At 44.3% G+C, this 11340-nt stretch overlaps 1 protein-coding gene across 2 annotated transcripts; it reads left to right on the top strand.

The window, feature by feature from the left end:
* The first annotated feature begins 722 nt into the window (after positions 1–722).
* Positions 723–10352, top strand: ACTL6A (actin like 6A). Of its 2 annotated transcripts, none has more exons than XM_063408081.1 (14): positions 723–927; positions 1701–1777; positions 1951–2125; positions 2489–2589; positions 3857–3954; positions 4656–4750; positions 4960–5066; positions 5152–5241; positions 5428–5489; positions 5813–5927; positions 6275–6355; positions 7278–7373; positions 8390–8476; positions 9084–10352. In XM_063408081.1, the coding sequence occupies exons 1-14, from the start codon at positions 903–905 to the stop codon at positions 9162–9164; spliced, it is 1290 nt and encodes a 429-aa protein (XP_063264151.1). In that variant the 5' UTR covers positions 723–902; the 3' UTR covers positions 9165–10352. The 2 variants fall into 2 exon arrangements, with proteins under 2 accessions (XP_063264151.1, XP_063264152.1); XM_063408082.1 differs by lacking the exon at positions 723–927 and adding an exon at positions 1017–1161.
* The last annotated feature ends 988 nt before the right edge of the window (positions 10353–11340 follow it).

The following is an 11340-nucleotide window of genomic DNA, read 5'->3' as shown; positions in this document are numbered from 1 at the left end:
CAAAACTTGCAGCATTCCCCGTGTCCAGTTCTGGGCTCCTCAATACGAGGGGACATGGAGCTCCTGGAGCCGGTACAGCAGAGGGCAACAATGATGATGAAGGGACTGGAGTGTTTCATGACCAAAAGATGAGGGAGCAGAGCCTCTTCAGCCTCGGGAAGAGGTGACCTTAACAATGTCTGCAGGGAGGTGCCAGAGGATGGATCAGGCCCTTCTCGGTGGTGCTGAGCAAGAGAACAAGAGACAATGGGCACAAAGTGATGTACAGGAAGTTCCACCTGAACATGAGAAAGAACTTTCCTGTGCAATGACCGCTCACTAGAACGGATTGCTCATAGAAGATGTAGAGTCGCCCTTACTGGAGATACCCCAGAACCCTCTGGACGCAATCCTGTGCCGCGCGCTCTGGGACGACCCTGCTGGCGCTGGGAAATGCGATCAGAGGATCCACTGTGGTACCTCCCGCCCAAACCATTCCGTGGTTCCTCTCACGGTCCCCACCTCACCTGCCCCGCTCCTCACACCCTCTGCCCTCACCCCGTCCCGTCCCCTCCCCTCCGGCCGCCGCTCCCCTCACACCGCCCCCCCGCCCTGCACTCCCTCGCCTGCCCGCCCTCCGCGTCCCGCCTCGGGATTGGCTGTCCGCACAAGGCCCCGCCTCCCGCCGGTCGCGATTGGCCGGTTCTGCCCGCGCGGCGCTGCCATTGGCGGGCGGGCGACGGCGCCGCGGATCGGGCCGCGCCGCGGGCGGGGAGCGTGGCCGGGGCGCTTTTGTTGCTGGGTCGGCGGCGAGAGGAGCGGGCGGGGAGCGCGGGGCCCGCGGACACCGGGGCCGGCGGGGAGCGGGGCCGGGCGGCGCGGCGCGGGCAGGGCGGACGGCGGGGCCGGGCCCAGCGGCAGCCATGAGCGGCGGCGTGTACGGGGGAGGTGAGTCCGGCGCCGCCCTCCCCTCCCCCGCCCCGCGAGGCGGCGCGTGCGGCCCCGGCGGGCGCTTCCCGCCTCCCTCAGCCGGGCCGGCGCTGCCGCGGCTCCTCCGCGTCCCACGCGTGAGGAGGCGGCGGCGGCGGGGGCGGGGGCCTTGTTTATGTCCTTCGCGGCCCCGGAGTGCCTCCGCCGGGGGCCGCTAGCACCGCGGCCTTGGGCAGCATCCCCCGTACCGAGGTCCGGAGAAGGTCCCCGCACTTCGGGAGCCCCGATCCCCTCTGCACACCCCCCCTCCCGATCACCGTTCATTTCCGACAGGTTTCCTTTAGGATGCGCATACATCTGCGGGGATCGGGCCCGTAGGGATCGGCGTTTCGTGCTCTGACCCCTTCCCTCACACAGTCGATGTTTCAGTCCCACCTTCCTCATCCTCCCCGGAGGCTCTGGGCTTGCCTGGTTTCGAGTGACTGTTAGATTAGAACTTTTTGAAAACTTTAGCTTGCGATCTGTTTAGCTGCTACTATACCTCTTGTGCTACAGTTCTTTCTTACACCGTACGGAGGGATTGCAGCGCCCCAGTTTTAGCCTGTCTGCAGTTTTCCAATAGTTTCCTATAGTATCGGGAGTTGTGAATAGAGAAGTTTCTGCTTGCTTTGTACAAGACCCCTTGATTTGCTTGTCTGCCTTTGCCAGTGAAGCAGGCAGTGGGTAGGGAAAGCTCAGGGTTGCAGAAGAGCATAATAACCATTCTTTATCTTTTTAAACAATCTTTTCAGATGAAGTTGGGGCTCTGGTTTTTGACATCGGCTCGTACACAGTGAGAGCAGGCTATGCAGGCGAGGACTGCCCAAAGGTGAGAGAATCTGTGGAAATTCAACATGAATTTATGCCTTCTTGGCGAGTTACAACCCTTCCAAATACATTTTGTTTGTTCTGACTGTATTGTATAAAGAAACTTCTGAGTTTATGAGACAAACACCAACTCCAAAACTAATCCTTATGTCCTGCTTGCCTCTTGCCTTGCAGGTTGATTTTCCAACAGCCATCGGTGTGGTGCTAGAAAGGGACAATGGCAGCACTCTGATGGAGATCGATGGTGACAAAGGCAAACAAGGGGGCCCGACTTACTACATAGACACTAATGCCCTGAGAGTCCCAAGGGAGCATATGGAAGCCATTTCACCTTTAAAAAATGGAATGAGTATGGTGCTCTTTTTCTACCTGATTTTAAAATAGCATTGCCAGGCTGCAGGAAGTCCTAGTCATGTTGACAGATGCTATATACAGCAACAGAGGCTGTAAGAACAGATTGCTGGTTTACAAATTGCATGGAGATGTGATTGGTTTTCACTGTCAGTGGACTTTCAAAATAATTGTTGAAGTTGTGGTGGTTGTGGAGGAAGAGAATTCTGCAGAGCTGTTAGAGGAGGTGTGTGTCTGCTGATGTGTGTGTCTTTTGACTGAAGAGCTCTGTGCAAAAAAATAAATTGGAAAGCCTTTATGTGTTTATGGCATGAAACAAAAGTTAGAAGTAACTAATCTGTTTGTCTCAATGTTATTATAGTTGAAGACTGGGATAGTTTCCAGGCAATTTTGGATCACACTTACAAGATGCATATTAAATCTGAAGCAAGTTTGCATCCTGTCCTTATGTCTGAAGCACCAGTGAGTAAAAGCAGCTGTGCATTTTGATAAGTCTTTTTGCTGACTCTGCAAACATTAGTCCTGGATAAGTCTGACGAGGATTTGTAGGTGATAAGTGCTAAAACTTAGCTATAGAAATGACAGTTTTAAAATACTTGGACTGGTTCTGGAAAATGCCTAAAAACACCTCAATTTGAAATAGTTCCTATGAGTTGTATTAGAAAGTATTTACAATATGCTATTGTTTTTCACTTACTGAAAAGAAGCCAGAAGTTAGAAAAAGAAATGTTACTGCCTAGAATAAAAAGGAAAAGATGTTTGGATGTCTTATATATTAAATTACGCTTAATAAAATGCCATCAAAAATCTTGCTTCATTCAACCTTACAAGTGATATTATGTGACACAGAATAATATTTATAATGGTGAAGTTTTAGTTTTTCTGTCTTTGTTTCTGTAAGTGGCCCTGTAAGGCAGCTGAAGTGGATGAATACAAATTTCTGGGAAAATCTAGACAAGGTTTCTGTCATTTTAAAATGCTCAGCATTTGAAGGACAGATCTTAGAAGTTAGAGTAGAAAAGGTAGACATGCCACAGACAAGGCATGTCTAATAAATAAAACCTTTAATAAAACCTTATGCAAAGGATTTTCTTGAATTTCATTATTCCCAGGTGTTGAATCACAGCTTGTGGAGTGTGGTTGAATTTGCAGTGGCTGTTTGATGTTTGATGGCTCAGTGGGTGTCTGAATAGAGACATTCCCATTGACATCCCCCTTACAAACCTCATCTTACTTTGCTGTATTGGCTTATAAAAAACTTCACATTTTCAGTAATGTGTTGAATATTTGAGATATATCCTGGCTTAATCACAACTACAGTGGAACTGTAGAAAGATACTTTGGGAACTGGAAAGTCTGGATTTATTTTTCTTCCCACTGGGCAAGTTCCTTCATGTATCTTTCCCCTTGTAAAAGGCAATGTGCTTGCTTTAAAGAGTTCTTTAAAGAGAACCTGACACTGGAAGAGCTCTAGAAGTGTAAAGAAATCTATTGTAACATGTGTAGGACTTTTGTGTGATGGATAAGCATTGTTTTATTGTGGTATAAATGGAATAAAAAACGTTCTAAAGAAGTAAATGACAAGAAATCCATTTTTGTAGAATTTTGGTGTGATGTGAAACTGTGGCTGCAATTTTTCTAATTGCTTTATTGTGTTAGCAATCTATTAGTGTGCAAGCAAAGCTTTATTTTGGTTGCTTACTTGTGGTTTGGATTTACTATTTTTTAGTGGAATACCAGGGCAAAGCGTGAAAAACTGACTGAATTGATGTTTGAACACTACAACATCCCAGCTTTTTTCTTGTGTAAAACTGCCGTTCTGACAGCGTATCCTTTGAAATCTTTCACTGCATCGTTTTATTTTCCTCTCCCCAGGAAATTATGGTAAACTTTTTCCAGGCAGCTCCAAGTGTAACAGCATGCCTAAGTTTGTTCAAATTGATTTTTTCCATAAATGTACAAGGAAGAAGTAAACAAATTCAGTTTCTGAACTTTAGAACATTAGAGCTCATTTTTGAAGTTCTCCCAGTCTGACTCTGTCCTTGGGGTCCAAGTAATTTTTTTTATTATGGGGTTTTTTTTCTCTTGTATACTATGGATAAGAATATTACAGAGCTGAAACAGTGGTGTCCACACTAAATACAGTAATTACTAAATACAGTAATTAGAGCTTGAAGTTTTCATAGCCTTAAGAAGAATATTTGTAATTATTTTAAACTAGTAATAGGTTTCCAGTTCTGAGTCTAAATGAGCTGGATGTACTTAGAGCTTGCTGCATAGTAGTGTCAGGAAGTCTCACCCTTGTACATCCAAAGCTTGAGTTAGTTCACAGATGGAAGTTAAATGCTGCTCTCTCTGTGAGATTGTGCTCTTCACAGAAAGATGGTACACACTGGGAAGTGATGAATCCCTTTGTAGAGGCAAGGAATAACATGTTGAGGTCTTCATGCCTAGTTATGATCTAATTGTATGGCAGCACTTTTTTCTAAAGTGAAAATTACCATGTTTTCCTTAATCATTTTGACTAGTTTTGCCAACGGGAGATCTACAGGTCTCATCTTGGACAGTGGAGCCACACACACCACTGCTATTCCAGTGCATGATGGATATGTACTTCAGCAAGGTACAAACTTCCATGGGTAACAGCACTGCAGTGCCATGGGAGAGTTAGCAGAATTTCTGCTTGATTTTTACATCTGTGTGCCTCCTTAAAAAGGAAAAGAACCCTAACAGTATTCACTGATAAATAGTTGGGAGAGTCTATTCATGATTTGGATACTTTCCAGGTTAGTTGTTTTGGTTTTTATTTTGGATCCCCTCTTTGCCTTCTAGGGATTGTAAAATCACCACTTGCAGGAGACTTTATCACTATGCAGTGCCGGGAATTGTTTCAGGAAATGAACATAGAGATAATTCCTCCATATATGATTGCTTCAAAGGTGGGAAAGTAACTTCATTTACTAAGTGTTGTCTTAGGGAGAGGCTCAAATGTTTACCTGCTGACTTTGTACCCTACAATCTCAGGAGGCAGTTCGTGAGGGGTCACCAGCAAATTGGAAGAGAAAAGAGAAGTTGCCCCAGGTCACCAGGTCTTGGCACAACTACATGTGTAATGTAAGTAGCTCATTCCTCCTGCTCTCACCTCCCCTGAGTGTTCCATAAATAAGTTTTGTTTGCAAGAATATCAGTGTTTTCTCTTAAAGAACGAGAAAATCTTTGACAAGTTAGTACCAATTCTATACATTTTGTAAAATTGAGAACTAAAATTCATATAAATTCCTGTTATTTTTAACTCCACAGTGTGTCATTCAGGACTTCCAGGCTTCTGTCCTCCAAGTATCAGATTCAACCTATGATGAACAGTATGTTACTTTCTTCTTTCTTGTAAAGTCAGTTACCAGCTGTGCATGTGGTGCTCAGCCTGTTCATTGCTGTTGGCTGGTTTTGTTATGGAAGAAGGTTTTATCTGAAATTGGATGATTTAGGAAAGTAGGAGTACTGAATATACCCAGGCAATAGTTTTTTGTTCAATATTCCAAGATGAGATCATTATAAATATTCTTGGAAGTGTAAGTCTTAGGAATCACAGTATCCCATTGGAACTGTAGTTTATAACACTGCATAGATAACTTGACGTCCTGTTTAGAGAGCACTTGAATGTGTTGCTTTCTGTCTGATGCTCCAGGGTGGCAGCACAGATGCCAACAGTTCATTATGAGTTCCCCAATGGCTACAACTGTGACTTTGGTGCTGAGCGGCTGAAAATTCCCGAGGGATTGTTTGACCCTTCCAATGTAAAGGTAAAACCACTGTGATAGCTGTGACTGGAAGGCTGTGCATCACGAGGCTAGCACGTGGCTTGCTTTTGTGTAACATTTTTAATTTTGTGATTGGGATGTTTTTGCACTGTGAGGTTCTGCTGGGGGTAGAATTTGCCTGTCTTGAACTATGGCTGGGGAAGGGAAGGATGGAATGTTCAAACTGGGTGGTGATGAGCTACTTGAAAAATAGGGGTACTTCTGTTCCTTCCCTGACAAAATGCTTAGCTCTCTCTCCAGTCACACTTGTAAAATTCAGCTCATTCAGGGCTTTTCTGTGCCTTGTTCTCTTGAAGCAGTGATGTGTAGATTCCTGATTTTCCCTGCAGGGTTTATCTGGTAACACGATGTTGGGTGTGAGCCACGTTGTCACAACAAGCGTTGGAATGTGTGATATAGATATCAGGCCGGTAAGTGTTACTCAGCCAGGCAGTATTTTAAGGCATAGATATTTTTGTGCTGATACATGTTTTTGGGACTAAAACAGCCACAGTGAAGAAATTTCCTAGCACTTCTAAGATCATGATATATATGTTAGAATGTATTTGTATAGAGGGAGATGTACCATTACTGTTTTGTCTTACAAAATGCTAAATCAGTACCTTCTACTTAGCGTTTCTACCAGTATTTAAAGATCTGATGTACAGATTTTGTGGCTGGCTCTGAATAATTTGGATTGGACTGGCTTCAGATAAGCATTTATATTTGTAACTTTGAGTGTTATCTTCAGGTTTTTAGGCATCGTTATGTTTAAAACATACATGGAATTTATAAAGAGCAGAAGGAAGAGAAGAAGTTCTAAAGGAAAACATTATTTTTAAAATTAATGTGCTATCTTTCTCAGGCATCAATTTGATACAGATTGCATGAGAGTTCTTTCAAAACTTTTTTCTGTTAACCAGTGTGTGGGGAGGGCTTAGTGGGCTGGGCCACTGGTTGTGTTCACCAACTGGAGCAGTAGTGAGATAGAAAACTGCTGCAGGGCTGTGGGGTTTTCTTTTGAGTTTGCATTCAGCTGTAAAAATCCAACAGTTTGGATACAGGGGAAATCTGCAGGTTGAGGGCTCTCCATAGTAGAAATTATTCCCTGAAATCATACAGGACATATGGCTTCTGCCTTCCTATTATAGTTTAATATTAAGCTGCCTTGCAGTATTTTTAAGTGATGTAAAAATTAATTGAATAGGGAGAGGTAATACTGTTGGCATCAAGTGATGTATTATTGCTGCTGACTATACATAACTCGTGCCACCCCTCTCTGTTGTCAGAAAGAGCTGCTTTCAGAATGATTGCTGAGGTAAAGCTCTGGGTTTGTTTTTTTTCTCTTTTTAGGGTCTCTATGGCAGTGTGATTGTAGCAGGAGGAAACACTCTAATACAGAGTTTCACAGACAGGTTGAACAGGGAGCTGTCTCAGAAAACCCCGCCGGTAAAACATCTCTTTCCATCACTGCATTGAGTACTTAACATTTCACTTTTCTGCCACATAAGTACACAAGGATATCATGGCTTTGACTTTCTTAGCAACCTGACAGCTGAATAGATTTCTGCAGGGTTAAGAAACCTCCCCTCTCTAAAGAAAAGAAAGAATTCTTAAAGAGTTTTTACAGAATAAGGTCCAATATTCCTTGAGTACTTTACACTCCACTCTTGCTTTTAGATTGTGATCCTAAATTCTGTAATTGTCCCCAAGCACAATTATTTCTCTTGCTGGTCTCTCTTTTGAAGTGTTGCTGAGTAACTTGAGGGACATTCAGTCATCCTGCCTGAGGTCACCTTGTTGTGGCCATTGCTTTTTCTTGATTTTGCAGACAACCTAAATCACCAGGTTTTGTCTATGAGTAAGGTATTTACATATTTTTAATCACTTGATGTCAAAGGAAGTATTGATACCTTGCATCTGAGAGTAGATATAGATGATACTTCTTGAATTTTAGTATTCAAGCAAAAATGTTCTGCTTGTGACAACTCTGCAATGATGAATGTTAGGAGAAACAGAAATGTATTCACTGCTTAGAATAGCTGAGGAGGAGCCTACTGAAATTCAATGATTTTACTGCAATAAGGCATTTTGAAAGCAAAAGGAATGACTGGGCCCAAAAAAGGCTAGATGACTGAAGTCTAGCACCATAAGTCATTTTAGTCCCAGTGCAGTACTGGAGATGACACTATACACTCTGCTATTACTGCTCTCCACCTGCTCCATTCCTTGCCTTAACCATTTGCAGTTGGGAGACAAGGTAAAACCACATTTCCTGTTCTACTGCGGTTGTTTTGAATTGTAAAAAACCTCAGGGCAGGTGAGCAGCATTGCAGATGTACTAGAGTGGACCCTTTTCAGCTGCACATTGGCACAGACACCAGGTTCCTTGTGCTGCTTGTCCCCAAAGGTCCCTGGCTGACAGTTTGTGTGACATTTGGTGTTGGCTCCCTCTCTCTGTGCAGAGCATGCGCCTGAAGTTGATAGCGAACAACACGACTGTGGAGCGGAGGTTCAGCTCGTGGATTGGGGGCTCCATCTTGGCCTCTTTGGTGAGTAAACCTGCTTTAACTGTGGTGCTGTGCTGAACACACTGCCACCTGGAAAGCTGATGCCCACAAGTGTGCACTGCAGAGTCTGTGCTGCATCATCATCATCATCATCTTGGCTGTCCTCATGGTAAGGGGAAGAGAATCTGTTTTAAGAACAGCTGTGAGCATTTCCAGTGACAACATATCCTGCCCCGCTCTTTGTCTTGGGTTGCAGTATGTAACCAAAAGTGTGTATTCCATTTGCCATCCAGGCACTTTCTCTAGACTGTACCTAGTAGAGTATGAAAGTAGCAAACCTGCTTCTGCATCATATTCCTGAGGTTAATTCTACAAGTTACTGAGCACTGAAATGGTCTGTGGGGATTAATTTATCATGGGAAGGGGAGACTGGAATCTATTTGGTGCTGCACTTCCTGTCTTCAGTTTAATCCCTCAGCAATAAAACTCAAGGAAGAGACAGTTAAGCAGGTCAAGTCCTAATACTTCATTTAATGTAAGGACTTGCTTGTTTTCCCTCCTAGGAAAAGCTAATCGTGTTTCAATTTACCGTCATTTGTGTTCTGCTATTTTTTCATTGTGGGTTGCTTTTGTTTCTTTATTTTTGTAGGGTACTTTCCAGCAGATGTGGATTTCTAAACAAGAATATGAAGAAGGAGGGAAACAGTGTGTAGAAAGAAAATGCCCTTAGAGCTCCTTACTGTGAAAACTGCTGCCTGCTCGGTGCTCCTTCTGTTTTCTAGCTTTAGCATACTCAGGAATGGGATGGACTCTTTTGTAGAAAGTTTCTATCGGGATTTTTTCATAATTCAAGTTCCATTTTAACAAACTTTAGAGATTTGGAGAGACCTAATTGGTACTATAATAGAGAAGGGATGTTTACGTCCGTTGTAAAGCAATAATTCATGTAACAGGCATTTTATAATTTTGTATAAATGTCTATTTTCTCTAGTATCTTTTCCTGGGAACAGCTTTACAGATTAGCTAATAGATAGAGGCATAACCTTGCAAATGCCTGTGCTTATTTATTAATTATTTCTCGTCTCATTTCTTGTCTACTTTCACATACTAGTCTTCCTTGCTGGTACTTTGGCCTTAAATAGCTCTTATTTTTCTCTTCAAAAATAAAATTTGGTCTTTTCTATTTGAGCAAGCTTGTGAGTACTTGCAGATAAAATGACTCTGCTGTTTTAAAAGTTAAAAGTTTGTATTCCATGATCTATTTTAGTGTAAACTTGTACTGTGTCATAGAAGTGTTACATTCCATGGAGTGAATGTTGTATGAAGCACTGGTTTGCTAATTGTTTTATTACGGAGCAGTTTCATTTCAGTAAGCAAGCAATGCTTTCCACCTGATGTCTGAGAATGTATTGAATGCCTTTGTGATGTTGGGGAGAAGCACAAGCTGTTGCAGACAGGGAAATCGAGACAAAGGATTGCCTCTCCAAGCCTGGGAGCAGAGTCAGAAGCTTTCAGAGCGTGGCTTGACCCTGCTGCAGGGAGCTCCTGGCTGGTGTGGCTCCCCCTGTGCCTCCCAGCAGGGTCTGTAAGTGCCTGTGTTTGCAGGGGGAAGGTGCACTCAGGGTCACAGCAATGGGGATGAGGGGTTTTTTCAGCAGGAATCGGCTGTCAAGATGCAGCTCAATGTTGCTTTTAAGCTTAATTTACAATGGTGTGATGGTCTGGTTTGGGACACAATGAAGTTTTGCTCCTTATCTCAAAAGCTGTGGAAAACCAAATAGCGTTGAACTAATCTAAACCAATAAACAGTACTGCTACATTTTTGTATCCTCAAAGATCTTGTGGGTAAACAATTATGAGGCCTCTATTTGAAAACTTTCACGTTACCTCCAAATAATAAAGTAATTTATCAAACCAATCTGCTTTTGTCTTAATGTGAGAATCTTGAGTTGCTCTTTAGACAAATTTGCTCGATCACGTTTTCAAAGCTATTGCCAAAGCATATTCTCTTCAAAATGAGGCAAACTGCAAAGCTGTACCAAGTGATGCAGGTCAGCAGCTCCTGTCATTGTGGAAGACAAAGACTCAGTCCAGTTTCCATTCAGGTGGAACATGGAACGTAACCGAGTTGCTACCTCAGCACCTTTAACCTGTAAAAGGTTAAAAAGGCACAGAGCTCTTGCGGCTGCCACCTCCCGCCCCGGAGGGAGCTGTTGGAAATCCGCGCAGAGACGGGGAGGGAACGAGGGGCCGCCACTGGAACCGGCAGCTGTGGGGAGGAGCTGCGAGGGGGAAATGCGCTCCGGCTCCTGCCGCCTGCAGAGCTGACGCGTTCCGCGGGGAGCTGCGAACCGACGGAGGCTCGGAGCTTTTGGAGGATAAAACTCACCCGCGCCGAGCCGCCGCGGCCCCCGCCCGGCCCCGCCCGGCACGCTGTGTCCCGCCGGAGCCATTTCACAGCGGCGCGCACACAGATTCCGGCTCCGGGCGGGTTTTTTTCGGTTCCCCGTGCGGCCGGCGGCTTCGCTTGGCTTAGATTGAAAGCAGGTTCAGAGTGGATATAACATTATCTCATGTGTCTTTTCAACATGAAAAACGGAATTAAAAGGTGACTTGTGCGTCGTTCGTGGGTGGAGGGAACAGAAACGGACCTGCAGACACAGGAGGTACTGACTGGAGGTCTCTGGAGCCCGGGCGGGGGACGATTGCCGCAGCAGCTGCGGTCCCTTCAGCAGACTGTAATTTTTAAACGAATTTCTTATAAAACACCATGTAAGTACCGATTTTGTGGCTACCGTATCTTCCCCTATGGCTGCTGCCCACAAAAACTGCCCCAACTCGTCCCACCGTTCGATAAAATAGGTATTTTGTACTTCTACTCTTAGGTTGTTCTGTACGCCATAGTA

The sequence above is a fragment of the Prinia subflava genome, chromosome 11 (assembly GCF_021018805.1).
Source record: "Prinia subflava isolate CZ2003 ecotype Zambia chromosome 11, Cam_Psub_1.2, whole genome shotgun sequence".
In the NCBI taxonomy this organism is placed as follows: Eukaryota; Metazoa; Chordata; class Aves; order Passeriformes; family Cisticolidae; genus Prinia; species Prinia subflava.
This window is presented reverse-complemented; position numbering and strand designations above follow the sequence as displayed.

Excerpts from the sequence above, each read along its gene's own strand:
- ACTL6A (XM_063408081.1), top strand. The coding sequence starts at position 903 with ATGAGCGGCGGCGTGTACGGGGGAG. Across the intron at positions 3,955-4,655 it reads AAAACTGCCGTTCTGACAGC|TTTTGCCAACGGGAGATCTA; the intron begins GTATCCTTTGAA and ends CATTTTGACTAG. Across the intron at positions 5,242-5,427 it reads GGCACAACTACATGTGTAAT|TGTGTCATTCAGGACTTCCA; the intron begins GTAAGTAGCTCA and ends TTAACTCCACAG.